Below are 25,429 nucleotides of genomic sequence, written 5' to 3'. Positions count from 1 at the left end.
CTCACATGACAAAAGGATTATTGTGTCTTCAAGCTCTTTGACATTGCTTAGGATTTGTGATCTTTTCTGGACGGAGGCACACAGAGAAGGCAGGAGGAGACGTTCCCAGACTCATTTTCTTATTTGTTTACTTTTTGACAGGAATGCCTAAAGAGCTACTGTGCCCTGGTCTGAAATGTTAACTTTGTTTCTCTTTACAAAGACACTGGCAGACCTCCAGCATTTTGCTTTCTCATTGTCAAGGCCCAACATTCACATGTATGCCTGAAAGGTCAAACTTTGCCACATCTTCCTCTTTTCCAAGGACAGACCTTCAACAAGAGTGCCTCCAGGGCCATGTAAATTGATTGGAATAAGATGTCCTATGGACCCTAAGGCTGAACAGGAGCAGCACATTTTTGGTGCTCCCTTCAATACTGGAATGAGGAGGAAAATCCACCCTATTATCTTTATGCGGTTTGCCAGAATGGTTAGGCTCCATGGGAATAGAATAGCACATTTTTAACAGTAGCAGCCTCAATGCTGCACATCGCACTCCCTACCCATAATTGCCACAGCACTCCCTGTGCACAAGGAAAACATAATCAACAGAGGTCAGCAATCCACTCCATCATTGTAGGAGCACATCTCAATGCTATGATCCCCCACAATCACAGAATTGACCCGAATAGCTCATCTAAATGATGGCACGAACACTGCCTTGTCCACATCGATTATGTACTGACACTAACAGCTGTATTTTCCATCTTACACAATCAGTCCTTTCCATCCTTCACTATTTAACCCAAAAGAAGTGTGCAGTCAAAGCAGATTACAGATGGAATAGTTGATGATTTAAAAGGATTGAGATAGGGCGTTATAATCTATCCAGCCCTGTCCAACTTGTTCGAAGACAAGCACTAGAAATGACTGATTGTGGGGGAGTAAATCTAGTTGGCTAAGTGACTAATAATCTTAGGCATGCAAACAGCAGATGCAGTTGAAGTCCCTTAGTACCTAGTCAGCCAGAAAGCAAAAATGTGCAACTTGTGAAATTAATACCAAAAAAGTACGGAGGAATAGGAGCACCCAGACCGATTTTCTTAAAAAATCAGGATTAATGATGGAAGATGGAACAAGGTGATCATTTCACTTGCTTATGAATAGAAAATCTAAGCTGCACAAAGAAGTTCCATGCCTGTTAGATTTATCAAGAAACTATTAAGCAAGACACAGATAATATGGCTTGAATAAACTTATGAAGCTCAACTGTTGAAAGCATTGTCTTTTTTGAATCCCATCTATCGTTGTAAAGTTTGAATAATAACTGGCTTGGTGCTGTTTAAAAAATATTGCATGGTTGGCAGATAATCAATAATACAGAAATTAATTAATCATTGGTTGAACAATTCGGTTTGGCCAACCTTGACCTAGTTTCTAGTGGGTATAGGTACACAGTAGAAAGTACCTATAATTCATCTCATTGGCACCAAATTGGTTTTGTAATTCAGAGAGGCCACATGGATGACTGATCTGGGAAACTAATAAAAAAAAATTGCATTGGTATGATAGATGTTTTTCTGATGCTGGAATTAAGACAAATTGGCAAGAAATTCACCTTACAGCTGCCTGTTTCCCATTTGTAAAACCTCTGCATTGTGAGTTGTGCTCTGCTGTGCTGAACTGTGCCAGAAGTGCAGAGTATGTCACGTTGGCTCGGATGACTATTAGAGATCCAGGGTGCCTGCCTTCAAACAGGTGTGAGGTTTCTGAAATACCAAATCAAGGGTCTGCACTGGTTGTGGTACCTTGAATATTAAAGTCAGATACATTTGGTTGGAGCCTGCAATGCACATTTTCTATCTTGTTATGTCAGGTGTTGAGTAGGATAACCAATGATCCTCAATAATATTATTAGAAGCCCCTCTAAATAAACTCAGGAAATATTCAATTTTTAATCTCCAGGCCACTATTGTAGATCACCTTACCCGAATCCTTTCTGCTTGCTGACGCACAATAGAAAACGGCCAATGAACTGCTGTCCCTGACTAGTAGCTCAATACCCATTTGGTGTCTGCAACTGATGCTAGCTGAAGCCAGTATGGACTGGTGTACTGAGCTATTGCTATACTGACTTTGCACCAATTTTCTGTGTAAGTCAAATTCCTTTGTTATTATTGAATGAGGGAATGATTTTCAATTTGGCTGTCACTCAGCTGATGTTGGCTGTCATTGGCCCGATTAATTTTGGTGACTGGGCTACATAATGATCAAGTATGCAAGCTGCCAGGGCTAAATGAGCAGTTCACCAGTCCATGGAGGGGAGTTGGGAAATCTAGAGGCTCCTCCATGGAATGTAATCAGCCACGACCAACTCAAGAGGAGAGGAAGAAGTGATTGCAAATGTCTCAATGGAGCCAGCAGTAAGGACAGTGCAGGGGCATTCATGATAGACCAAAATTCCATTGCAGTCCTAAATACTTCATAGCAACCTGATTTAAACACACTGTCCACATTTATTGTAGGCAACCATCTACATTGCCAAATAGGATTCAATAACACAGACACTGCTGATTTGTGGCAAAGTCATGCCTTCAGGTATTCACACCCCATTAATGTGCATTTATGTTAGTGATGAGATTCTGGATGCAACTGTTAACAATTAAGAGAGGCAATTGCTTTGTGAGACTCAATTATTTTTAAAAAGCCTATTACTTTTCGTTTTGGTGGGCAGATCACACTAACACTGATGTATCTGCTATAAAAGGTGTGGACCACCTGTTAATGAGCCTTCCAGAACTACAGGTCATAGTTTGAGGATAAGGGATAAACCTTTTCAAGCTGAGGTGAGGAGAGGTTTCTTCACCCAGAAGATGGTGAATGTGTGGAATTGACTACCACAGAATGCAGTTGAGGCCAAAACATTGTCTGATTTCAAGAAGAAATTAGATATAGCTCTTGCGGCTAAAGGGACCAAGGGGTACGGGGGGAAGGGGGATCAGGATATTGAATTTGATGATCAGTCATGATCAAAATGAATGGTGGAGCAGGCTTGAAGGGCCAAATGGCCACTCCTTTTTCTAGTTTCTACGTTTCTATCTGTTTTGACTCAGCCAAGAATATATAATGAGACAGTGCTGAGAACCCTTAAATCTATTAGACAGTCGAAATGTCTGAGCTCCAGGAACAATTGCTTGATTGACAACTCTGGCTTATTGGTCACTACTGTCAAGTGCAACATAGAATCCATAGAATCCCTATAGTGCAGAAGGAGACCATTCAGCCCATTAGGTCCGCAACTACTCTCTGAAAGAGCATCTTACCCAGGCCAAACCCCTGCTCTATACCCGTAACCCTACCCATTTACCATGGCTAATCCACCTAACATTTAGCATGGTCAATCTACCTAACTTGAACACCTTTGGACTGTGGGAGGATTGTGGCACTGGGAAGCAGCAGTGCTAACCACAGTGCCACTGTTTTTTACACAGATAAAGAGATAAAGAATTTTCAAATGGTTTCAGCTATTGGTACTTTAAATGGTGATTGACACTTTTATTGGCTGGTGGTAAAAGGGAGCATTTTTGAGGAAGTTGATAGTTGTCAATAAATGATTGTTTAAAACTTTTTTCACATCATTTTGTCACTATGGAGATTGTTATTTCTATACAGTACAAGGAGTGAATAGGCATGGAACTGTCATAGCTTGGCATGAGGGCACAAGAGTCCATAGGAGTGATTGAGGGGCATATCTGGACATGAGGATACGAGAGGGCTTTATCTTGGAATTGGGGGATGGGGCATCAGGAGGACTTTTTGAGTTTAACTTTCAAAAGGTTCTTCATACAGAATATCTCTAAATGTTGTGAACCATGGCTCTTTGAAAACCTGCTCTGTGTTCATGAAAACTGTGAAGGATCAGGATATGTGTGTACATGTAAAGGGGCCAGTACAGAGTGTGAGCTTGCAACCAAATCAGTTCACACTCTTAAAAAGCACCCCTGAAAATTGGAACCCCAGGAATAGGGCCATGAATGCCAGAATCAAGTCCCAGTCAATATTTTCACCCCTCCACAAAGTCTCCCTGACTCCATGAAAATCCAGCCCTAAATATTTTTTGTTGCCAGTGTCACAGCTGTAATAATGGTGAACACTGACAGTTTTGCCATTGTTACGACTGCAAAATCCAGGCCATAACTAAACCAATTAAGGTTGAATTTCTTTTAAAGAAATAGTAGCGCAAAGTCAGTTACTTCCAGCCTATCCATTGAAATAAAGTCATTCATGTACTAAATGTTGTGCTTCCAGGTTACATGGAAGTAGTACAGATACCAAGAGGATCAGTTCATATTGAAATACGGGAGCTCGCAATGTCAAAAAACTACATTGGTGAGTTTTTAGTGATGAGGTGTATATATGGAGATATGTTGTTTGATTAATTTATTTGCTTCATTTATTTGGAAGGATTAAAATTGGATGCAAGCCTTGTACATTTTAAACAAAATCAGTTTTTCAAAAGTATGGAAACTGCTCCACTCAAAGGATTTTTAAGGAATAAAATAAAAGCAAAATACTGGAGATGCTGGAAATCTGACATAAAAATAGAATGAGAAGTCTCACAACACCAGGTTAAAGTCCAACAGGTTTATTTGGTAGCAAAAGTCATTAGCTTTCGGAGCGCTGCCCCTTCATCAGGTGAGTGGAAGTTCTGTTCACAAACAGGGCATATAAAGACACAAACTCAATGTACAAAATAATAGTTGGAATGCGAGTCTTTCCAGGTAATCAAGTCTTACAGGTACAGACAATGTGAGTGGAGAGAGGGTTAAGCACAGAGTTAAACAGCCTAATGGTGGGAAGGCACTAGTAAAGAGCATGATGCAATTTTCCAGCCCTCAGACCTCCAAGCCCATCTCTCACGTGATTTGTAAATTCTGCCTGGTAGCTCTGTTTCGTCTCTCTACAAGTGCTATCTAAGCCAATGACCATTCCCAGCAGTTTTGGTTGTGGTAACTTTAAAACACTTCTATATTCCTTGCAAAATACTTTGTTGTTTCTTTATGAAGTTGCTGAAGCTTTGTCTTAAGAGTAATTTGGAAAATTTTACTTACAGCTCTGAAATCTGAAGGCGATGAGTATTACATAAATGGTGCCTGGACTATCGACTGGCCAAGAAAATTTGATGTTGCTGGCACAGCTTTCCACTATAGGAGACCTGCAGATGAACCAGAGTCTCTTGAGGCATTAGGGCCTACCACAGAAATGCTAGTTGTCATGGTAATACCTCTAAAAAAAATCCTGTTATTTTATTTTAGTACTGTTTTTTCTGTCTATTTTCATCCTCTCGTCTTTCTCTTTCAAAAGTGTCGACTCCTTGCTATAGTTTGTTTGATATGCTGTTTACTCTCCATCAGTCTAGACGGTGAGTGTCAGCAGGGAAAAATTTCAGCCAAGCCTGACCCTTTCCACTTACATGTACTCCAGACAGGAACTAGAACCTTGTCTGATTTTTCTCTCCCTAATGCAGGGCCACCAATGCAAGCTGGAGTACCCCTACTGCTACCTTGGCTGAGATCAGTCGGCTGTACAGGCTTATAGGTCAATTATAGGCCTACTTGACTTGAGGTTTAAGTGCTAATTTGCCAGGAAAATCAGCAGAAATGTCAAATGCATTATATAGCTGGCATTTCTGCTGATGTTCAGCTGAATTTTCAGTGGGCTATCAGGAGAATCCCTGAAGAAAGTTCTGTTGACTGCTTCAACCAGCTGAGCCATCAAGGAGTTGCGCTCCTCTTTACTAGTCGTGTTCCAGAGATATGTTTTGATTGTACTAATTCTAATTTCTCTTGCCTGAGATAATGGCTAATATAGTTCAAAAATAGAAATATTTTGCATCACTCAGCAAGAACAGTTCATATTTATATAGGACAGTTGACATAGTAAAATGTCCCATGAAGCTTCACAAGATCATTATTAAGCGAAGGTTTGACAATCATGTCAATAGCTAACACATTAATTAAACCCTCCCCATTGCATTACTTTGAGAATTTGCACCAAGTGCCATGAACAAAGCAATTGCAGGTCTTTTAAAAAAATAATTTGGTAGTATAATGCAAACCTGTTTTCTTGCAAGTTATATCACATGCAGGTGGGCTACATTTGTTTTTCAATCATGGAGGGATTACACCAATGTAGGTGCAAAGCCAGTAAAACAAAACTCCATGAGCTGTATTATGTTGTAATATCTGTGCACACTAAAATATGTCAAAATAGTGCTTCACAGTTCAGATAAATTTGAAATGACTCTTTTGTCAATTAAATTTTGGATTCCTTTTTTCACTAATTCAGAATTATTCACATATCCTGTCCACCCATTTGCAAGGGGCATGATCTTGGTATAGAAAAGTTCAAAATAGTGAATTAGTTGCAGACTTGAGGAGTGTCAAAGACTGTGTGAGCTCATTTACTGGGGCATTGGAGATAAGGGACCAGATATTCAGCATTTACAGAAGTGGAGCGCATCTTTGTCCTTCTGGACTTCTGCCCAGCACAGAAAATGTGAAAGGAAGAAAAAACTGGATTTATGTGCACGTTTCATGACCCCAGGGCTTCCTAAGTGCCTTACAATTAATTGAGGCTTTGCTAATGCAGTCAAGTGTTGTAATATAGGAAACGTGGCAGTCAGTTTTTTCACAGCAACGTCCGAAAACAGCAATGAGATAATGACCAGATAATCTGTCTGAGAAATAAATGTTAACTAGGACAGTGGGAGAATTCTCTGTCCTGTGACCCTGTCTGGCTTTCTCATTGCAAGTTCTTTAGGAGCACATGGAGAATCCTGCTGAAAGGTTATGGTGCCAGTAGTCACTACAGTGGCAGAAGAGTTTGGAAAGTGGTTTGGAAAACTTTAATCTTTGCATGGTCTCTCCATTACCCATAGCAATTTTAGATGGGAGGGGAATATGAGAAGGGTAAATCTGGGTAGGGATATGACAGAATACATAATTAAGCTAATTGCTATTCAGTCAGCTCACTGAATTTAAAGGCCTGCAGGAGTTTAACAGGCTGGGCATTATTATTATGCATGAGTATGAGTGCTGGAGCTCCTGAGAATTTTTTTCCAGAAGTGTCTGTGAAGAACATGGGACCTCCTCCCCCACCTCTCACCACACAACTGAGATACACCAAAAAAGGATGTTCAGACACTGGCACTGCACACGTTTTGGAGGCTAGTATAGAGTTGGGATCTAAGCATGACAAACCACTGGGCACACAAGGGCTGTGGCTAGGCCTGGGGAAAGAACAGTTCATATAAAGGTATCGTAGTCTGAGGTGACCATAGACTGCTCTTCCCTTTGAGGGAGAGAGCTGGTGGCAGTTTAACCAAAGGATGGGGGTGGGGGCAAGGTTGAGAAGGAGGAGTCTTAATGGATAAGTTCAGTCGGTACGGGTATTGAACCCATGCTGTTGACATTGCTCTGCATCATGAACCAGCTGTCCAGCCAACTGAATTAACCAAACCCTCCCCCGACTCCTCTATTCATGTACCAGGTCACCGGAGGGGAAGGTTGCAGGTGGGTTCTGCTGCAGGGACACAGATGAGGACATTGATGGGCCTGACTACAGGAGAACACTGATGGGGATGAACACCAAGAAACTTGGAAGATTTGATAGGCCTGCCATACAGACAGTTTCCTATCATTGTCAAGGAGCAAAGAGGAGTCCCGTTCTAAAAATAGCACGGGAAATCATACTGAACTTGGAGCCCATTCTATTCAGCACTGATCTAGTGGTCAGCATTTATTGATCTGCTGTGACTCTGTGAACGCTAGCCACATCTATATGCTGTAGGACAAACACAGACATGGGCCGTACTTGCAGCAATGCAGTCTCTGACTGCAGTGAGCACGTCTATGGCTCTCAGCCCTCAAAGAGATACATGGTTCAACCATGTATCTTTCCTCTGATTACCAGGATTGCTGAATTGACAGCCTGGGCAATAGTTGTGGCTCTTTGAAGCAAAAACCTCTCTGAGAACAATATTGTGCTGATTCCCATTACTACCAGCCACTGCCCTTGTTGGTGTATCATAGCTAGATACCCCTGACTGCTGCCACCTACGTTAAGGTGCTGAAGTCTGAAGCCAGGCTCTCAAGACTGAGCTATTTAAGGGCATCCTCCAAAGCCAGCTACAGTCTTCCCCAGTGAAAGCCAGCAGCCTTCTAACAGTCACCCTGCAGTCACTGGGATAACATTGTGAAGGAGCACTAAGACAGTGAAATGCACCCAGAAGACATACACTATGCGTTGGATTTTCCAGGTCCTGGAGCATGTTTTGCAGAGATGGCCTGCCATTGGCCAGTGGTGGGATCCTCTGATCCTTTGGCTGTCAGTGGGGTTTCTTGTTCTCTGCACACCCCTCTACCGGGAGACTGCGGCGAGTTTGGCATCGGCAGGACTGAAAGATGCCAGCACTGAGAATGGCTGGAAAATTCAGCTTATGGAAATGCTCAAAATTGATTAGTTCATTTCCATTTGTGTAAAATGTGTACTTTTAGAAAAAATGTTATGGAAAAGATACTGTTGGTGGAGAGTGTCAACTTCTAATGCAGCTACATTCATCCAAAAAAGTGGGAGCACTCTCTATTTGTTCCTTGTAGATGGTAGACAGGATTTGGGGAGTCAGGAATTGAGTACTCGCCACAAGGGACCTTCAATCCTCCTCTTGTAACTGGCTTTGGGTTACCATTTGTGTGGAGTTTACGCATTCTTCCCATGTCTGCTTGCGTTTCCTCCAGGCGCTCCGGTTTCCTCCCACAGTCCAAAAATATGCAGGTTAGGTGGATTAGCCACGCTAAATTGACCCTTAATGTCCCAAGATGTGTAGGTTGGAAGGATTAGTGGGGTAAAATGCATGGGGTTAAGGGGATAGGGTGCGGTGGGGATGGTGGGCCTGAATAAAATGCTCTGTCAGAGTGGGCCGAATGGCCTCCTTCTGCATTGTAGGGATTCTGTAATTCTAGTCTTGTGTTGTAGGTTCAATGCCACTGTGACTTTGAGGTCCACTGCAGTGTCATCCTTGCCCTGGTATGAGTGTGCAGGTTGTGTTGATGAAGGTGGCACAGTTCTATACCCATCTCCTTGGTGAAGCTGAGTCATGTCAGGCACTGTTCCTGTTAAGCAGGAGGTTGGGGAAAAGCTATCAAAAAACCTGTGCTGGTAGGGCCTTCTGTGAAGGGTGTCCTCCCTCTTTGTAGAGCTTCTTTTCACTGCAGGCTTTGCTCTGTAGTCATGTTGCAGATTCAGAGGTTCTGCACAACTGCCATCATGCCTCTAGCAGACGAGAGTGATGAAAACCTCTACTCTCCCTGAGTGGATGCACAAATCTCCAAAAAGCAAGCCACACCACTTCCACAAGCTTTGCCATCACAAAAATCAAAAATGCCTTACCTACACTCTGGATTCAAAAACAGAAAATGCTGGAAAATCTCAGCAGGTCTGACAGCATCTGTGGAGACAGAATGGAGACATTGTTTTGAATCAGGATGATCCTTCATCAGAGCTCTGGTTAGAGGACTAGCTCTTTAAATAATAGGGAGTGGGTCTCTTACACAGTTAAACACAAACACAGCTGTGACTGATTAACACAGGTGTTCAGAGGCGCTGTGTAGGCTAAGTTCAGGAACATGCGCCAAATTTGCTAAAATGCACGCAACATTCCCAACCTGAGGCACAGTACAGGCTGCACCAGAATTGGCTGTAAGTGCAGACCCCATCATTCATCACATTGTGACTTTGCAGCTTCTGTAATATCGTCACCAATGACGCTATGGAACCCAGTTTTCCAGCAGTGGTATTCAGGATTTGCTGTGCATGCAGCCACTGTTCTTGGAAAGCAGTTCCCATTGTGAGTTGCAGGAGCAGAAGAGACTGTGATAACATGGAGAGAAGGAGGGAAACGTACACAGACCGGCAGAAGGTTTCCATGATGTAGTGACACAAATATATCTTGTAACTGGCAACAGAATGCAATACCACTTATCCTCTTAATTACCAGTCTGTCTGATCAGTAACTCAAAAGGGCACTGTTTCAAAACTTGCCAAAGCTTTTTTTTTGTTGTTTATAAGCACACAATGTGAAGACAATAATCATGTCAGAATGCATCAGCCTATCAATTTTTCATGCAATTGTTGTGAGAACACTAAGCTCTTCTGGCTGGACTCCCTCTCTAAACAAAAACAAGCTTGGGAAAAAAATAACATATCTTCTTCATTAAAATATTTGCTCATCCAGCTCTTTTGAAAATTTCACGAGTTGGAATTGGTTCAAGGAAATATATTCATGCCCAGAAATGAACCCATTTGCAGTTAAGGCAAATCTTACAGATTTGTACTCCAGATACAATTGGGTTTTTTGCCTCCGTATTTACTGAGGAAACAGGCATGGAGTCTACGGAAATTGGGCAAACAGATAGGGAGTTCATGGAACCTTTACAGATTAAAGAGGAGGAGGTGCTGGCTGTCTTGAGGCAAATCAGAGTGGATAAATCCCCAGGACCAGATGGGGTATTCCCACGGACCTTGAGGGAGGCTAATGTTGAACTTGCAGGGGCCCTGGCAGACATATTTAAAATGTCAATATTCATGGGGGAGGTGCCGGATGATTGGCGGGTGGGTCGTGTTGTTCCACTGTTTAAAAAAGGTTCCAAAAGAAATCCGGGAAATTACAGGCCAGTAAGATTGATGTCGGTGGTTGGCAAGTTATTGGAAGGTGTGGTAAGGGATAGGGTCTACAAATATTTGGATAGACAGGGACTTATTAGGGAGAGTCAACATGGCCTTGTGCGTGGTAGGTCATGTTTGACCAATCAGAGTTTTTCGAGGAGGTCACCAGGAAAGTGGATGAAGGGAAGGCGGTGGATGTTGTGTACCTGGATTTCAGCAAGGCCTTTGACAAGATCCCTCAGGAAGGTTACTTAGGAAGGTTCAGTCGCTAGGTATACATGGGGAGGTAGTAAATTGGATTAGACACTGGCTCAATGGAAGAAGCCAGAGAGTGGTTGTGGAGGATTGCTTCTCTGAGTGGAGGCCTGTGACTAGTGGAATGCTGCAGGGATCAGTGTTGGGTCCATTGTTGTTTGTCATCTATATCAATGATCTGGATGACAATATGGTAAATTGGATCAGCAAATTTGCTGATGATACAAAGATTGGAGGTATAGTGGACAGTGAGGAAGGTTTTCAAAGCTTGCAGAGGGATTTGGACCAACTAGAAAAATGGGCTGAAAAATGGCAAATGGAATTTAACCCAGACAAGTGTGAGGTATTGCACTTTGGAAGGACAAACCAAAGTAGACCGTACAGGGTAAATGGCAGGACTCTGAAGAGTGCAGTTGAACAGAGGGATCTGGGAATACAGGTACAGAATTCCCTAAAAGTGACATCACAGGTGGATAGGGTCGTAAAGAGTGCTTTTGGTACATTGGCCTTTATAAATTGGAGTATCGAGTATAAAAGTTGGAGTCTTATGGTAAGGTTATATAAGGTATTGGTGAGGCCGAATTTAGAGTATTGTGTACACTTTTGTTCACCTAGTTACAGGAAGGATGTAAATAAGGTTGAAAGAGTGCAGAGAAGGTTCACAAGGATGTTGCCGGGACTTGAGAAGCTGAGTTACAGAGAGAGATTGAATAGGTTAGGACTTTATTCCCTGGAGCGTAGAAGAATGAGGGGAGAATTAATTGAGGTGTATAAGATTTTAATGGGTATAGATAGAGTGAATGCAAGCAGGCTTTTTCCACTGAGGCTAGGGGAGTGAAAAACCAGAGGGCATGGGTTAAGGGTGAATGGAGAAAAGTTGAAAGGGAATATTAGGGGGGCTTCTTCACGCAGAGAGTGATGGGAGTGTGGAATGAGCTGCCGGATAAAGTGGTAAATGCAGGGTCACTTTTAACATTTAAGAAAAACTTGGATGGGTTCATGGATGAGAGGGGTGTGGAGGGATATGGTCCAAGTGCAGGTCAGTGGGACTAGGCAAAAAATGGTTCGGCGCAGACAAGAAGGGCCAAAAGGCCTGTTTCTGAGCTGTAATTTTCTATGGTTCTATATTGAGGTTAATCAGCTTGGGAGTGCGTCATGAGGATTGGGAGAGGTCAGCAGCTCTTGCCACGTTTTATCCCTCACGGAATTATCCCTCTGTGTTCATCAGTTTATAAAGATACATTTCTGACTTTGTCAACCTGTGGAGGAGCTTTGCCAGAGTTTTAAAAGCTTGTCAGAATATGGGCGATTCTGAGAAAACCATGTTTATTGTGCATTCCTCGTTGTCCCAAGGAGGGCTTGGTGAGTCTTCTCTATACTAGATATGACTCCAGTCAGAGGAAGGTTTTCCTTTGAGACAGCTGATCTCAACTTTGCTGGCAATTGGGGTCGTTGCATTATAATACGATACAGATCATCAAATTACATTGATGGTGTCCATTGTTGTAAAGGATATTTGGGGAGGATTTAGATTTACAAGGATAGGGTGATTCCAGAATGATTGAGTGTGTCATAGAAACTCTTAGCTCTCTCACTTAAACTATGGTGAAGAATTACAATAACCTACACCCCATTTACATCATCCTTCTCCCACCTGAACCCAGTGTCCCAGTTACGTGGCAAATAGTACAGATTTCCAGCATAAGTGTGCAAACACCCCTGAGTCCAGGATTTGGGATGGGGCATCCATGGAAGGAGTGAATATTGGTTATTAATATAACATTTTGAAGTAATCTGGAATGAAGTACTGAACCAATAAATAATGAATAAAAACATTACCTTTAATAAAAAGCCCAATTTAGTTACCACAGAGGGAGTTCTATGGTAACAGATAACTGGCTCCTTTTCTGTTTCATTCCCTCCAGTCAGAAAAACATAGCTAATTCTTTAAATCTGCAATCCTAATCGTTAAATATAACTTGCAAACTGTGGCCAGTTTGAAAATTGTCTCTTAAATGTTAAATCTGCTTGATGGAATCATCTCCGTTGGAATCCTGAGTCGAGCCCAGCACTCATTTAAAGTTTGACCATTACCAGCTGCTCGAAAGTCTGTTCCTTCTCTTCCACTTGGCATTGGGCATGGTTTTTCACAGGTGAAGTATAATGGCAGCAATATATCTTCTTGCCAACCGTGCCGTCAAGCCTGTGGAGCTTCACTTAACCATTACCAGGAGAAAAAGCTGAATTCTCTGCAAGTGAAATTACATTGTTACAATATCAGTAACGAATGCATTGACACTTTGGGATGAAACTGACATTAAAATAATCAGAGTAATTTTCCAAATTCATAGTCCTCGGTATGGAGCCATGGGGTGTAGGATTGGCCCCACCAGCAAGTGTATGTATGTCTGTATGTCTGCTGCCGGCCAGCAATCATACCTCCTCCCGATTGCCTCTCTCCACATCACTCCCCCAATCCCCAGGACTGGCTAGGGCTTTTTGGCTGCTTTCTGAGGTAGCTGATCTTGCCACCCTTCGTGCAATCCATCATCTGCCTCTGGGCCACAAATAGCACTCACAGCTCATTGGCATTGGTCTTGTTTTCAGACTTATTCATTGTGTTGCATCATATATTGCTTCCAGATTGCACCCTAATTTGGACACGATACAATTTCTATTGTAGGCCATTGTATTTACCCCAGAGCTGTCTGATTCTCCCAGTCGATGTGAAATTAAAACCTCCCATTCTGACTACATTGGACAGAATGTTCCACTTGTTTCAGTGGTGGGAATCATGGTGGGCAGGACACTAAATTTGACATGGTGAAAAAAGTCATTTTCCCACTGGCAGGAAATTACTTTGGAATTTTGTTCTCCCAATGGAAGGTTAAAGACTGGTTAAAGGAGTTTCCAGCTGATCTATGTCAGGAACCGCTTTTGCATTTATTTCTGATTTGCATCTCATTGCTCATTAAAAGGCTGACTCTCCAAACTAAATGCTGTGCCAGTAGATAATTAGAACAGTGTGTTTCCTGGCTGTAGAGAAACAGCTCACACCTGGCACTCCTCACTTCATCAATGACTTGGAGGTCAGTAGGCACTGCCTTCACCACACCTTTCACAATGTGGCTGCAAGATATCAGGTGCCTGCATCACAAGCTGTGCCAAGGCTGGGCGCAGGAGGCAAGACCAATGGGGGCGTTGGGGAGAGATGAAATGGGTGTGGTGAACATGGGAGGCGAGGGGAGGGAGATCAAGTCAGGACTTGAAGGGATGTGTGGAGTGTAGGAGTGGAAGGGGGAGACAGGCAGAATGAGGGGATGATCAAGAAACAGAGTGGAGCAGTGAAAGACTGTCCCGGGGCAAGAATTGTTACATAGTCCAAGGAAAAAAACGTAGTAAATAGGAATAGGAGTAGGCCATTTGGCCCTTTGAGCCTGCTCCTCCATTCATTATTGTCTTGGCTGTTCATCTAACTCAATAGCCTGGTCCCCAGGGAAGGGAAAATTGGAAAGGAATTCTGCTTGATGGTGTAATCTCTTCTCCACTGAAGGGACAATGGGATTGAGACTTACTCACTCTCACTCCTTCTGTTAACCCAGGCACAGCCAAAACATAGCAAAACTTGTAAACATGTCCCACCAACTCCAGAAATTCTAAGCACATCTAGACCTTTACTCTACCTTTTCTCTCACAAAATGCAATGCTTATACTGAGTGATAAATATGGAGAAAGTATCCAATTCTGTGGCGCTGACATCCCATATTTTGATCAGAACAAAGGACATAACCAAAAGATAAAAGATATTTATTTCCCCAAACAATGTGATGAGATGAAAGAGGTAGTTGTAAATTGAAGATTGCACTGAATGACATGATATGTATGTGACCCTAAGAAGCAAGGTTCCAGACTCAAGTTGTCTGATCTGTTTTGTTTCATCATAGGTGCTTCTACAAGAACCAAACCAGGGAATTCGATACAAATTTAACGTTCCAATCACTCGCACTGGTAGTGGTGATACAGAAGTGGGATTTGCATGGCATCATCTGCCCTGGTCAGAATGCTCTGCCACCTGTGCTGGAGGTAGAACTGCATGAATACTGCCCGATTATCAATACTTAGTGATTCTTAATGTAGGGTTTATGACTTGTGTGTAAAACCGCACTGTACCTGTGCACCTATGTAACCTTTGCAAGGTACATTCAAATCAGCTGTTCCCTAGAATGTACAAAAACATGATACATTTCACAATATTATCCACACCTACAATCAAGGAATCTTTTGGATGAAAGGAGACCACTTGGCCCATCAGGCCTATGATGGCTCTTTGAAAGACCAACCCAATTCGTCTAATTCCCCAGTTCAGTACCAACTGTTTAGGATGATTATTTAAGCAGTAAATCCCACCATTTCATTACATAAGAAACCATAAGGGAAACCTTATTAATACATTATTGTTTCTCCAGTGGTCTCATAGGTAAAAACTTTGGTGTACACACCAGAATGTCCTCACCTTGATTTCTAATCCGTATTAAGCTCTCTGAACATCAGCAGTAAGTGACTGGGTTGAAGGAAAGTTAGCTATTGTACCAGCACCAGATCATGCCCTTGGCTGAAAGTTGTGGATGACAAAAATGGGCTCAGCTCTGACTTTTCCATGGTTGAATAATTTATTGCTGATTACCTGAGCTCCCATTGGAAGAACATGGCCACTTCTTTGAAAGGCTGGAACACCTTTGGAATTCAACCTTTATATTCTGAAGAGGAGGGAGGACTTTTAGTATTCTTTTGTGCAAACAGTGAATGATAACGAGCATAGTGGGAGATAGTGGCATAATGGTAATGTCATTGGACTGGTAATCCAGAGGCTCAGGCTAATGCTCTAGGGACAAAGGTTCAAATCCCACCATGGCAGCTGGTGGAATTTAAATTCAGAATTAAAAGCTAGTCTCAGTAATGGTGACCATGAAACAATCATTGATTGTCATTGAAAAAAAAACACTTAGTTCACCAATGTCCTTTAGGGAAGGAAATCTGACAGTCTTGTCAGGACTGGCCTACATGTGACTCCAAATCCTCAGTAATGTGGTTCACTCTTAATTACCCTCTGAAATGGCCCACTAAAACATTTGCACCCAAGGGTAGTTAGCAATGGGCAACAAATGCTATCCTTGCCAGGGATGGTTGTGAATGAATAAAGAAAAAATTGCACACTGGAATCTTGACTTTCTGATATACATGATCTTAGTGGCCAGATTATTACATCTTTATTTCTGATAAATAATTGACCAAATTGAGACACAACTGGAATGTACACAGGAAAATGCCTTCACTTCACTCTGAAAACTTTAGATTTTTCCATTTTTTCTCCTGAGTTTAAACATGATTAATATCCTTTTATTTATTCTATTATATCTGACACAGTGTGACAGTTTTCATATCATTTCCAAATTTCTACTGGTAGATTACATAAATTAAATTTGCTGGCCCTGAAATCCATGGGCATTCTGTCAGTCTCCTGTTGTAACTTCAGTGGGAGGTTCATGGAACTCTTGAAGAAATGATGAAAATTCCTGTTTCAGGAGATCCTGCTGATCCTTACGCCCAAATTACGACAGAAGGTTAGGACAAGCACTGAGAAGTTCAGAGCCACTGTACGATACGTGATGTTATATATTTTAAGGGATCTTAAATCTTAGGTACACAAAAGATAACAAAAACCAAATTGCAATATACGAACATATGAATTAAGAGCAGGAATAGGCCATATGGCCCATCATTCTGTAAGATCGTAGCTGACCTAATTGTGTTTAGGATAACACTACTTTCCTTTCAACCCCTTTTTCCTTTGTCTCCCTTGTTAGTCAAGAATCTAACTACCTCTGCTTTAGAGTATTCAGTGATCCTGCCTTTCCCATTCTTTGGGAAGAGAGTTCCACAGACTCATGACTCTCTGAGAGGAAGAAATTTCTCTTCATCTCCATCTTAAATGGGAATCCCCTTCATGTTTAAACTATGTCCTCTAGTTGTGATCTCTCCCACAAGGAAAAACATCAATCCCCTCAGCATCTTATACATTTCAATAAGATCATGGTCAGAGTTCTCACATACCAATTACCACTGCCAGCAAGAACGCAGAATTTGGTGCTCAGCTGAATCGCCATCCATAGCAATGGGACCGGAGAATCCCAGCCATGAGTGAGGTTGGAAAATCTGATCCCGCCCCTCAATATTCTAAACTTTAATGGATACAAGCCCAGCCTGTTCTACCTTTCTTCATAAGATAACACCAATATCCCAGGAATCAGTTGAGTGAACCTCTTCTGAATGACTATTAATGCAATAATATTCTTTCTTGATTAAGATCAAAACTGTACTCTAGTTGTGTCTTACCAGTGCCCTGTAAAGCTGTAGCAAAACATTCCTATTGTTATATTCCATTCCTTTTGCAATAAATGACAGCATTCCATTTACCTTCCTAATCACTTTTATCTGACACAACTTGATAGTTTTCGTATCATTTCCAAATTTATACTGGTAGAACTCACGTACCAGGAATCCCAGATCCCTTTGTGCCTCAGAATTCTGCAACCCCTTTCCACTTAGATAATTTGATTTATTTTATTCTTCCTGCCGAAGTGGACAAGTTCACATTTTCCCACATTATACTCCATATGCCAAATTTTGCTCACTCACTTGATCAACTATATCCCTTTGCAGACACTTTACGTTCTCTTCGTAACTTTTGGTCATACCTATCTCTGTATCATCAGCAAATTTAACAACCATACATTTTGTTCTCTCATCCAAGTCATTGATATAGATTATAAATAGTTGAGGCCCATGCGCTGATTCCTGTGGCATTTAATTTGCTAACTTGAAAATGACCCATTTATACCTACTCTGTTTCCTATTACCTAACCGATCCTCTATCCAACATCTGTAAAACACCTTCTGCCCTGTATTTCTTAAAATTATTTCAACACCATGTTCATGTTTTCAGAATAAGAAACTAACTTGTAAATGATTTTTCTGATATCAAAAGCTTAATATTACTTCATCATCTATGACATATTCAGCCAACAATCGTCAGTGGTGATGGCCTTTTTACCTGTGTGACCAGTTAATTCTGATGTAATCATGACCATTAAAGGTCATTTTTAATGAAAGTTATTATTTTAGGCTTATTTCCGATTTGAACCTGCTTTTGCACCTGAAACGTAACTCTATATTTTCTCTTCAGGAACTGGTACTCTCCAGAAATACATTTTGTCACAGATCCCACATTATCTTTGGATGTTACATGTACATGTAGTACAGCATCTTGCTTGCACACTCCAGGTTTCTCTGCATCCCTTTTAAACATTTGCCATTTAGTTTGCATTGCCTACCCTAATTACTCTCTCCAAAATGCATGTCCACATATCTCTACATTAAATTGTGTTACTCCATTTCACTAGCTTCTCAATTTCCTCTTGAAGATTGTCCTTCTCACCCTCACTGATTAATTGTTAGAAATGAAGCCACTTTTTCTGAGTTCCCACAGCAGAAGCACAAATGAAAACGTTGGTGTGCAGTATCCATCATTTACACTTACAATTTGCAAGGTACATTGTCATGTAAGAAAATGTTGGGTAATGTCAAAAGACCATAAGATATAAGAGCAGAATTAGGCCATTTGGCCCAAAGAGTCTGTTCTGCCATTCAATCATGACTGATATGATTCTCGCGGTTCCTCCTACCCAATTTACTCCCTTTCACCCGATCAACAATTATATTCCATTCTCCCTCATGTCGTCTGGTTAGGCGCATTGGCCTTGCTGAAGTTTTTTTATCCCCATTCTCCTTCCTGCCTTCTCTCCTTTATGCTTTGCTCTGGCTGGACTCCCTCTCGAACCAAAGTCAAGCTTGGAAAACATAAACATATCTTCTTCATTAAAACATTTGCTCATCTGACTCGTTTGAAAATTATATCTGGATAGGTACATGAATAGGGAGGAAAAAAAGGGATATGGAGTGAGTAAGGGCAAAAGATTTTTTTTTAGTTAGGGCATCATGATCGGCACAAGCTTGGTGGGCCTAAGGGCCTGTTCCCATGCTGTGGTTTTCTTTATTCTTTGTTCTTTTTGTAACAAAACATATTGCAGAGCTAGACAGATTCAGGATATACTGCTGTAGATCCAGAGAGAAACAAACATTTTTCTAAGACTGCATATCCCTTAATATTATGATTTTTTAAAAAAATGATGACTATATATTTTTATTTAAAGAATGTACTTATCTTAACAAAAAAGGATAAAAACACTTCTTATTTTACAGGTGCTCAGAAACAAGAAGTAGTTTGTAAAAGACTAGATGACAATTCCATTGTCCAGAATAGTTATTGTGACCTTGACAGTAAGCCACCAGAAACTCAGAGAGCTTGCAACAGTGAACCATGTCCACCAGAGTAAGTTTGCAAATGTTTTCTATATAACTTTCTGAAATGTAGGAACAATAACAGTGTTTCCATCTACAGCAATTTAAATCAGCAGAAGCTGACTGTTGAAATATGAATCACGGGTCAAAATTACATTCTATTTCCAGTAGTGGGAAAGCGTGAATTTGTCCCAATTGTCATGAACCACGCTGATGTTACTGGTGAGGGTGTCCCAATTTGAAGCACCAGTTCATGGTGGTGTGTAGTTTTTATGGAATATTGTGAGGCCTCACATAAAACCCAATCAGGAACCAATCCAGTTATCATCTAAACATTTATTAAAGAATATTTATTAACTAAAAAGAAAAAAAAGCCCAACAAAAAAGACCACAATATGCTAAGACACTGAAGTACATTAATAACTAAACACACATACAGTTTATGTTGAAATTATCCCCTTGTACTAAAATATATCTATAATTCCTGAACTCATTAAGACATCCTTTTCCCAAACAACATCAAAATTAAATAATTCTATAAGTCAAATCCAGCTCCTTGTTAATACAAAATAGAAGGCTGTTGGGGAAGCCTGGGAAACATCTATTCCTGATCCAGCAAATATATTAAAACTGCCTTTACGAAGGTTTCCCGCAGTGCTTTGGCTCCAAGACTTAGATGCAACACTCCAGCTTCTCTGAGAAGTACAATATATTACATGATGCCTTGACTGTGAAATGGGTCTTAGCCTTTTGGCTGTAAGGTAGAGAATGTTTCTGCTTGTGGAAATTGACATTTCTATAGCAGTCTCTGGTATTCATCTAAGTAAACTATTTCTACTGTGAGAGTAATTCACACTTGATCATTTTTAGATGCTCTCATGCCTTTTGAATGCCCTGATCACATTTAGAGCATTACCTGCCCCAGGAAATTCTGGCTGTTACTTTTGTTATGCAGATTTCTATTTCTCAGATCTTAAATTCTTGTTACTGTGGCAAATCATGTGACACTTTGACAGGAAGATTATAAAAGCAGCATATGATCAAAATGGAGAGAGGTTGTGAGATACAGAAGGATCTGGGGTTCCTGGTGCATGAATTCCAAAAAGTTAGTATGCAGGTACAGCAAGTAATTACATAAGAACATAAGAAATAGGAGCAGGAGTAGGCCATCTAGCCCTTCGAGCCTGCCCCGCCATTCAATAAGATCATGGCTGATCTGTCGTGGCTCAGTTCCACTTTCCCGCCCTCTCCCCATAACCCTTAATCCCCTCTCTTATCAAGAACCCATCAACCCGCTTCTTAAAAATATTTAGCGAAGCAGCCTCCACCACTTCAACGGGCAGAGAATTCCAGAGATTCACCACCCTTTGAGTGAAGAAGTTCCTCCTCAACTCCGTTCTAAACCGCCTCCCCTTTATCTTGAGGCTGTGCCCCCTAGTCCTACTGTCTTTTTTGAGCGGGAAGAGTCTCTCCACCTCTATCCTATCCATCCCATTCATCATCTTATACGTCTCAATGAGATCTCCCCTCATTCTTCTAAACTCTAACGAGTACAAGCCTAGTTTATTCAGCCTCTCCTCATAGCTCAATCCCCTCAACTCCGGCATCAGCCTAGTAAACCTCCTCTGCACTCCCTCCAGGGCCAAAATATCCTTGCGCAGGTGCGGCGCCCAAAACTGCACACAGTACTCCAGCTGCGGCCTCACCAATGCCCTATACAGCTGCAGCAAGACCTCCCTACTTTTATATTCAATCCCCCTCGCTATGAAGGCCAGCATCCCATTCGCCTTCCTGACCACCTGCTGCACCTGTAAGCTGGGTTTTTGCGACTCATGCACAAGGACCCCGAGGTCCCTCTGCACCGTCGCCTGCTGCAGTTTTTCGCCACGTAAGTAATAGTCCTTCCTACCATTCTTCCTACCAAAGTGGACCACCTCACACTTGCCAACATTAAATTCCATTTGCCATTTCCTGGCCCATTCGCCCAGCCTATCTAGATCCTTCTGCAGACTCTCCACACCCTCCGCACAATTTGCCTTTCCCCCAATCTTGGTGTCATCAGCAAATTTTGACACCCTGCACTTGGTTCCCTCCTCCAGATCATCTATATAAATGGTAAATAGCTAAGGCCCCAGCACCGACCCCTGGGGCACCCCACTAGTCACCAACCGCCAATCCGAATAGCACCCATTGACCCCCACTCTCTGCCTCCTATTTGACAACCAATCCTCTATCCACGCTAACACCCTACCCCCAACTCCATGTCCCCTGACCTTCTGCAATAACCTCTTGTGAGGTACCTTGTCAAACGCCTTCTGAAAATCCAGAAAGACCACATCCACCGGCTCTCCTCTATCCACTGCCCTAGACACATCCTCATAGGAAGGGAAATGAGATGTTGTTTATTGTAAATGGAATGAATAAAGAAGAAGTGGGTTTTGCTACATTTTGCTACATATACAGATATATAGGGCATTGGTGAGACCACATCTAGAGTACTTTATGCAGTATTAGTCTCCTTATTTAAGAAAGGATATAGTTGCACGAGAAGCAGTTAAGAGAAGGTGCACTGAACTGATTTCTGGGATGAAGGGATCATCATATGAGGAAAATTTGGACAGTCCGAGCATGTGTTCATCGTAGTTTAGAGTCATGGAATTTTACAGCAAAGCAAGAAGCTCTTTGGTTCATCATGCCTGTGTGGCCATCAGGCACATATTTATTCTAACCCCATTTTTTAGCACTTGGTCTGTAGCCTTGTATGCTATGGTGTTACAAGTGCTCATTTAAATATTTCTTACATGTTGTGAGGGTTTCTGCCTCTACCGCCCCTTTAGGCGTGAATTCCAGATTCACTCTGTTGAATGAAAAGGTTTTTCCTCAAATCCCCTCTAAATCTCTTACCCCTTACCTTAAATCTATGCTCCCTGGTTATTGACCCCTCTACAAGTGGAAAGACTTCTTCCTATCTACTTTATGTTCCTCATAAATCCTCCCTCAGCCTTCTGTGCTCTAAGATAAACAATTCCAGCCTAACCAGCCTCTCTTCATAGCTGAAATGCTTCAGCCCAGGCAACATAAAAACATAGAAGGTAGGAGCAGGAGGAGGCCATTTGGCCCTTCGAGCCTGCTCCACCATTCATTATCATCATGGCTGATCATCCAATTCAATAACCTAATCCAGCCTTTTCCCCCAAACCTTTGATCCCATTTGCCGTAAGTACTGTATCCAGCAACTTGGTGAATCTCTTGTGCACCCTTTCTAGTGCAATCACATCCTTCCTATAGTGCGGTGACAGAACTGCACGCAGAATTCTAGCTCTGGCCTAACGAGTGTTTTATACAGCGCCATCATACCCTCCCTGCTCGTATATTCTGTACTTTGGCTAATAAAGGCAAATGCCCCAAATACCTTCTTAACCATCTTATCTGCTTGTCCTGCTGTCTTCAGGGATGTATGGACATGCACCCCAAAATCCTGCTGGTCCTCTGTACTTCCTAATGCCCAACCATTCATAGTGTATTCCCTTGCCTTGTTAGTTCTCCCAGAATGGATGTCCTCACACTTTTCAGGGCTAAATTCCATTTGCCACTGTTCTGCCCATCTGACCAGCCTGTTTATATTGTCCTGTAATCTAAGGCTTTCCTTCTCACTATTCATCACACCACTAATTTTCGTGTCATCTGTAAACCCACTGATCATAACGCCTACATTCACGTCTAGATAATTAATGTATACTACAAATAACAAGGAACTCTGTTATATGCCACTGGACACAGGTTTCCAGTTACAAAAACAATTTTCAACCATCACCCTCTGCCTGCTACTACTAAGTAACTTTTGGATCCAATTTGCCAAATTGTCCTGGATCTCATGGGCTCTTACTTTCTTGACCAGTCTCCCATGCAGGATTTTGTCAAGAACTTCACTGAAGTCTATGTTGACTGCATCAACTGTACTGCCTTCATGTACACAACCAGTCACCTCCTCAAAAAATTCATCACATGATCTCCCACTGCAAAGCAGTACTCACTTTCCTTGATTAATCCCTACCCCTGCAAGTAGAGATTGATTCTGTTCTTCAGATGTTTCTCCAATAATTCCTCTACAACTGGCTTGTAATTACCTGTTTTTTCCCTATTTTCCTTCTTGAATAATAATACTAAATTGGCAGTCCTCCAGTCATACAGGTGTACAACATAGGAAAAAGGCTCTTTGGTCTATCAGACCTAGCCAGTCAAAGACAAATGACCTACCTACTTGGTCCATAGCCTTGTATACCTTGGCATCGCAAGTGCACATTTAAATACTTCCTAAATGTTATGATGGTCTGTGCCTCCATCACCCTTTCAGGCAGTGAGTTCCAGACTCTCACCAATCTCTGCATGAAAATGTTTTTCCTCAGATCCCTTCTAAACCTCCTGCCACTTACCTTAAATCTATGTCCCCGGATCATTGATCCGTCCATCTACCAAGGGGAAAACGTTATTTCCTGTCTTCTCAATCAGTGCTCCTCATAATCTCACACATCTCAATCATGGCCCCTCTCAGTTTCCTCTGTTCCAAGGAAAACAACTCCAGTCTATCCAATCTCTCTTCTTAACTAAAACTCTCCAGCCCAGGTAGCACTCTAGTAAATTTCCTCTGTATCCTTCCCAGTGCAATTATATCCTTCCTATAATGTGGATTCTGGAACTGCACATGATACTCTAGCTGTGGCCTAATCAACATTTTATACACTTCCAGAATAACCTCCCTGCTCTTAAACTGTAAGCCTTGGGTTATAAAGGCAAGTATACCATAAGCCTTCTTAACCACATTATCCACCTGTCCTGCTACCTTAAGGAACCAGTGTACACACAGCTCAGATCCTGGGTGTTCCCAGGGTCCTGCATTCATCATGTATTCCCTTGTCTTGTTTGTCCTGCCCAAATGCATCACCTCACACTTATCTGGATTGAATTTCATTTGCCACTGATCAGCTCATCTATATCCTCCTGTAATCTCCTCACTATTTACCACCGTACTAATTTTTATATCATCCTAAAGCTTACTGATCAACCCCCCTACCTTCAATTCTAAATCAGTCATATAAATCACAAACTGTCCTCTGGCACCTCATCTGTGGCCAGAAAGGATTTGAAAATTAGCATCAGTCTCACACAGCAATCTAGGATACATCTCATAGAATCATAGAATTCCTACTGCGCAGAAGGAGGCCATTCAGCCCATCAAGTCTTCATCGACTGACTGTCATTCCCAAGCCCACCCCCCTGCTCTATTCGTATAACCCCATATATTTACTCCACTAATCCCCTAATCTACACATCCTGGGACACCAAGGGATAATTTAGCATGGCTGGAGCACTTGGAGGAAACACACGCAGACAAGGGGAGAACATGCAAACTTCACACAGTCACTCAAGACTGCACTTGAACCCGGAATCCTGGCTCTGTGAGGCAGCAGTGCTAACCACTGTGCCACTGTGCTGCCCCATCTGGGCCAGGGAAGTTATCCACTTTTAAGCCCACTAAAACCACTAATACTTTCACCCTCTCAAAGCTAATCTGTTCAGTTATATTACAGTCTCCCGTCCTGCTTTCTCCCTACATCGTCCTTTTCCATAGTGAACACTGATGCAAAATGCTCACTTAATATCTCATCTATGTCTTTCAGCTTCACACACAGATTGCATTTTGGTCCCTAATGGGCCCTATTCTTTTCCTCTTTACCCTCTTGCCCTTAACATACTTATAAAACACCTTTGGATTGTCCTTCATTTTGCCTGCCAGTATTTTTCATGCCCTCTCTTTGCTAATTTATTTTTAAGTAACCCCCTGCATTTTCTCTATTCCAGGGCATCCACTGTTTTGAGCCCTAAGCCTACATTTTTTACATTATCCAATTCTGTATATCCCTTGACATCCAACGTTCTCTGGACTTTTTGGTCCCACCCTTTAATTTTACAAGCGCATACTTGCTTTGTACTCTTTTTTTTAATAACTCCAACTGCTCTGATGTAGATTTTCCTGCTCCTAGTCCACTTTGGG

General features: G+C 41.9%; 1 protein-coding gene across 3 annotated transcripts in view; it reads left to right on the top strand.

Moving 5' to 3' along the window:
• The window catches only part of adamts6 (ADAM metallopeptidase with thrombospondin type 1 motif, 6), a 286,378-nt gene that overhangs the window by 237,006 nt on the left and 23,943 nt on the right, over positions 1-25,429 (top strand). For all 3 annotated transcript variants that reach the window (XM_080186565.1, XM_080186557.1, XM_080186560.1), the window contains exons 18-21: positions 4,288-4,368; positions 5,093-5,256; positions 14,904-15,042; positions 19,279-19,408. In XM_080186565.1, coding sequence (XP_080042691.1) covers positions 4,288-4,368; positions 5,093-5,256; positions 14,904-15,042; positions 19,279-19,408 — 514 coding nt within the window. The remainder of the gene's footprint in view (positions 1-4,287; positions 4,369-5,092; positions 5,257-14,903; positions 15,043-19,278; positions 19,409-25,429) is intronic.

Source organism: Carcharhinus amblyrhynchos, chromosome 1 (genome assembly GCF_965287045.1).
Source record: "Carcharhinus amblyrhynchos chromosome 1, sCarAmb.v2.hapA, whole genome shotgun sequence".
In the NCBI taxonomy this organism is placed as follows: domain Eukaryota; kingdom Metazoa; phylum Chordata; class Chondrichthyes; order Carcharhiniformes; family Carcharhinidae; genus Carcharhinus; species Carcharhinus amblyrhynchos.
The sequence above is the reverse complement of the archived record's forward strand: the minus strand, read 5'-3'. Positions and strand labels throughout refer to the sequence as shown.